This window comes from Megalobrama amblycephala, linkage group LG1 (assembly GCF_018812025.1).
Source record: "Megalobrama amblycephala isolate DHTTF-2021 linkage group LG1, ASM1881202v1, whole genome shotgun sequence".
In the NCBI taxonomy this organism is placed as follows: Eukaryota; Metazoa; Chordata; class Actinopteri; order Cypriniformes; family Xenocyprididae; genus Megalobrama; species Megalobrama amblycephala.
This window is the reverse complement of record NC_063044.1, coordinates 74044095-74045969: the sequence shown is the minus strand read 5'-3', so window position 1 is coordinate 74045969 and position 1875 is coordinate 74044095. Positions and strand designations below refer to the sequence as shown.

Here is a 1875-nt window from a genome sequence, read left to right as displayed (position 1 = left end):
GTTCAGTGGATGCCAGAAAGTTGTGGAGAGCCACGCACGCCTTCACGAGCTTCACCGCTTTTTCAGGTTTGCAGTCAATCGGGCGGCTGAAAATTCGGAAGCGCGCAGCCAATATACCGAAGGCATTCTCCACCACGCGTCTCGCCCTGGCCTGTCGGTAATTGTAAATACGCTTCCTATCCTGCAGGTTCGTGCCTTTAATGAGAAGACAAATAATGTTATTAACAATAAATATATAACAATCTATAAACGAGCTAAGACCAGTGCATTCTTTTTCATTGCTTCTGGGCTATTTTATTGAGCAGGTCTGCTATCAATTATTTTTATTCTCACCTGGATAGGGTCGCATCAGGTTCTCCTGTAAGGGAAATGCCTCATCCCCCAGGAAAAAAAAGGACTGGGCGTTGTGGTGCCCGGTAGGACAGCAGGAGCAGGTAGATTGAGACTGCCCTGTGCCAGTCTGGATCCAAACGCACTGCGGCCCAACACACCTCCATCACTCTCACGCCCGAATGCGCCAACATCGACGTAAACAAATCTATAGTTCGCATCAGCAGCTGCCATAAGGATAATAGAAAAAAAACCTTTGTAATTGTAGAAGAAGTCGCTGCCTGATTGTGGTGGTGCTCTGATGCGAACATGCTTCCCGTCAATCGCCCCGACACATAGGGGAAACTGCCACTGTCTCCAAAAGTCCTCCGCTATGTCTTGCCACTGACTGCTCGAAGGAAAGGCCATGTACTCCCCCTGAAGGGCATCCCAGATGGCACAACACATCTCCTCTACAATGCCCGAAACAGTGCTGGTGCCCATTTTGTAGCTGGCAGAGAGTGCCTGCAGGCTGATGCCTGTTGTGAGGTACCGCAAAGTCACTGCAAGCCTTTGCGAAGCTCCAATCGGGTTGCGGTGATTTTGGTGAGTGTCCGGGAGAAAGCGGATGACTTGTGAAAGCAATTCATCAAATTTTGGCGCCGACATCCTAAAATACTGGAAATGTCTCTCCTCATCCAGGCTTTGCATGGGAAGCACCAGAGACACAAACTCCCCATCCTGATCTCTTTTTTGATTTAAAGGGCGAACATACCACCGTCTATCTCTGCGTTGCCTTTGTTGCCGCCGATGTAAAATCAGCAACAGAATACACTCCTCTTCAGTTGCCATTTTGATCTGAATATCACGTGACCCGACTCTATTAATATCACCCGACTCTACTACCCCCTGTTGCGTGAGCGGTGTATTGCATACACGCATCGCCTGTGACGCTTGCGTCCACTGTTTAGACTATGAAAGGGAGCGCGTCGCGCGCCCGCGTTTCTCGCGTTGACTATGTAACGGCCCTTACGGCTGCGACGCGGCTACCGGAGCTGATACGCGGCCACTCTAGTCAATGCTCGTGTTTACACCAGCCGCGCCGCGGTGCGTTTGAGAAGCGTCCCAGAAGCGGCTCGACGCGCCGCTTCGCTAAAGATAGGGGCCTCGCCTATTTTTGACGGACGCCGCGTCCAAGACGTACAGCTCAAATACAAAATAAAGTCAAAATAATCACCCTGAGTAAACTCCCGCTCATATTTCACATCACTACGATGCCAGAAACTGATGACAAGAGATTCGAAGTTGAAAAACTTGAAATTTCTTTGTTTTTGTTGTCCATAACTGGAATTTTAAGTGTATTAACTTCATATGGCTACAGCAAAATGAGGCAAGGTATACCCTGGCTTTTATACCCGCGTGTATGTGTGTGTGTGTGTGTGTGTGTGTTTAGCTTTCGAATAAACTTTCGATTTACTTCCACCAATCACAGTGAAGTCTGTTCGCGTCTCATTTCGAGCATATGTCATTGAGCATAGGGGAGAGCGGAGCACAACCTAACGCTTT

The 1875-nt window shown here is 48.8% G+C and overlaps 1 protein-coding gene across 1 annotated transcript; it reads right to left on the bottom strand.

Annotated features, from left to right (window-relative positions):
- Positions 1 to 348: 348 nt before the first annotated feature.
- LOC125279429 lies at positions 349 to 1675 on the bottom strand. The gene has a single exon (XM_048209134.1). The coding sequence runs from the start codon at positions 1249 to 1251 to the stop codon at positions 349 to 351; it is 903 nt and encodes a 300-aa protein (XP_048065091.1). The 5' UTR covers positions 1252 to 1675.
- Between the last annotated feature and the right edge of the window lie 200 nt (positions 1676 to 1875).

What these genes read in the sequence shown, in the direction of transcription:
- LOC125279429 (XM_048209134.1), bottom strand. Translation starts at nt 1,251, where the DNA reads ATGCGTGTATGCAATACACCGCTCACGCAACAGGGGGTAGTAGAGTCG.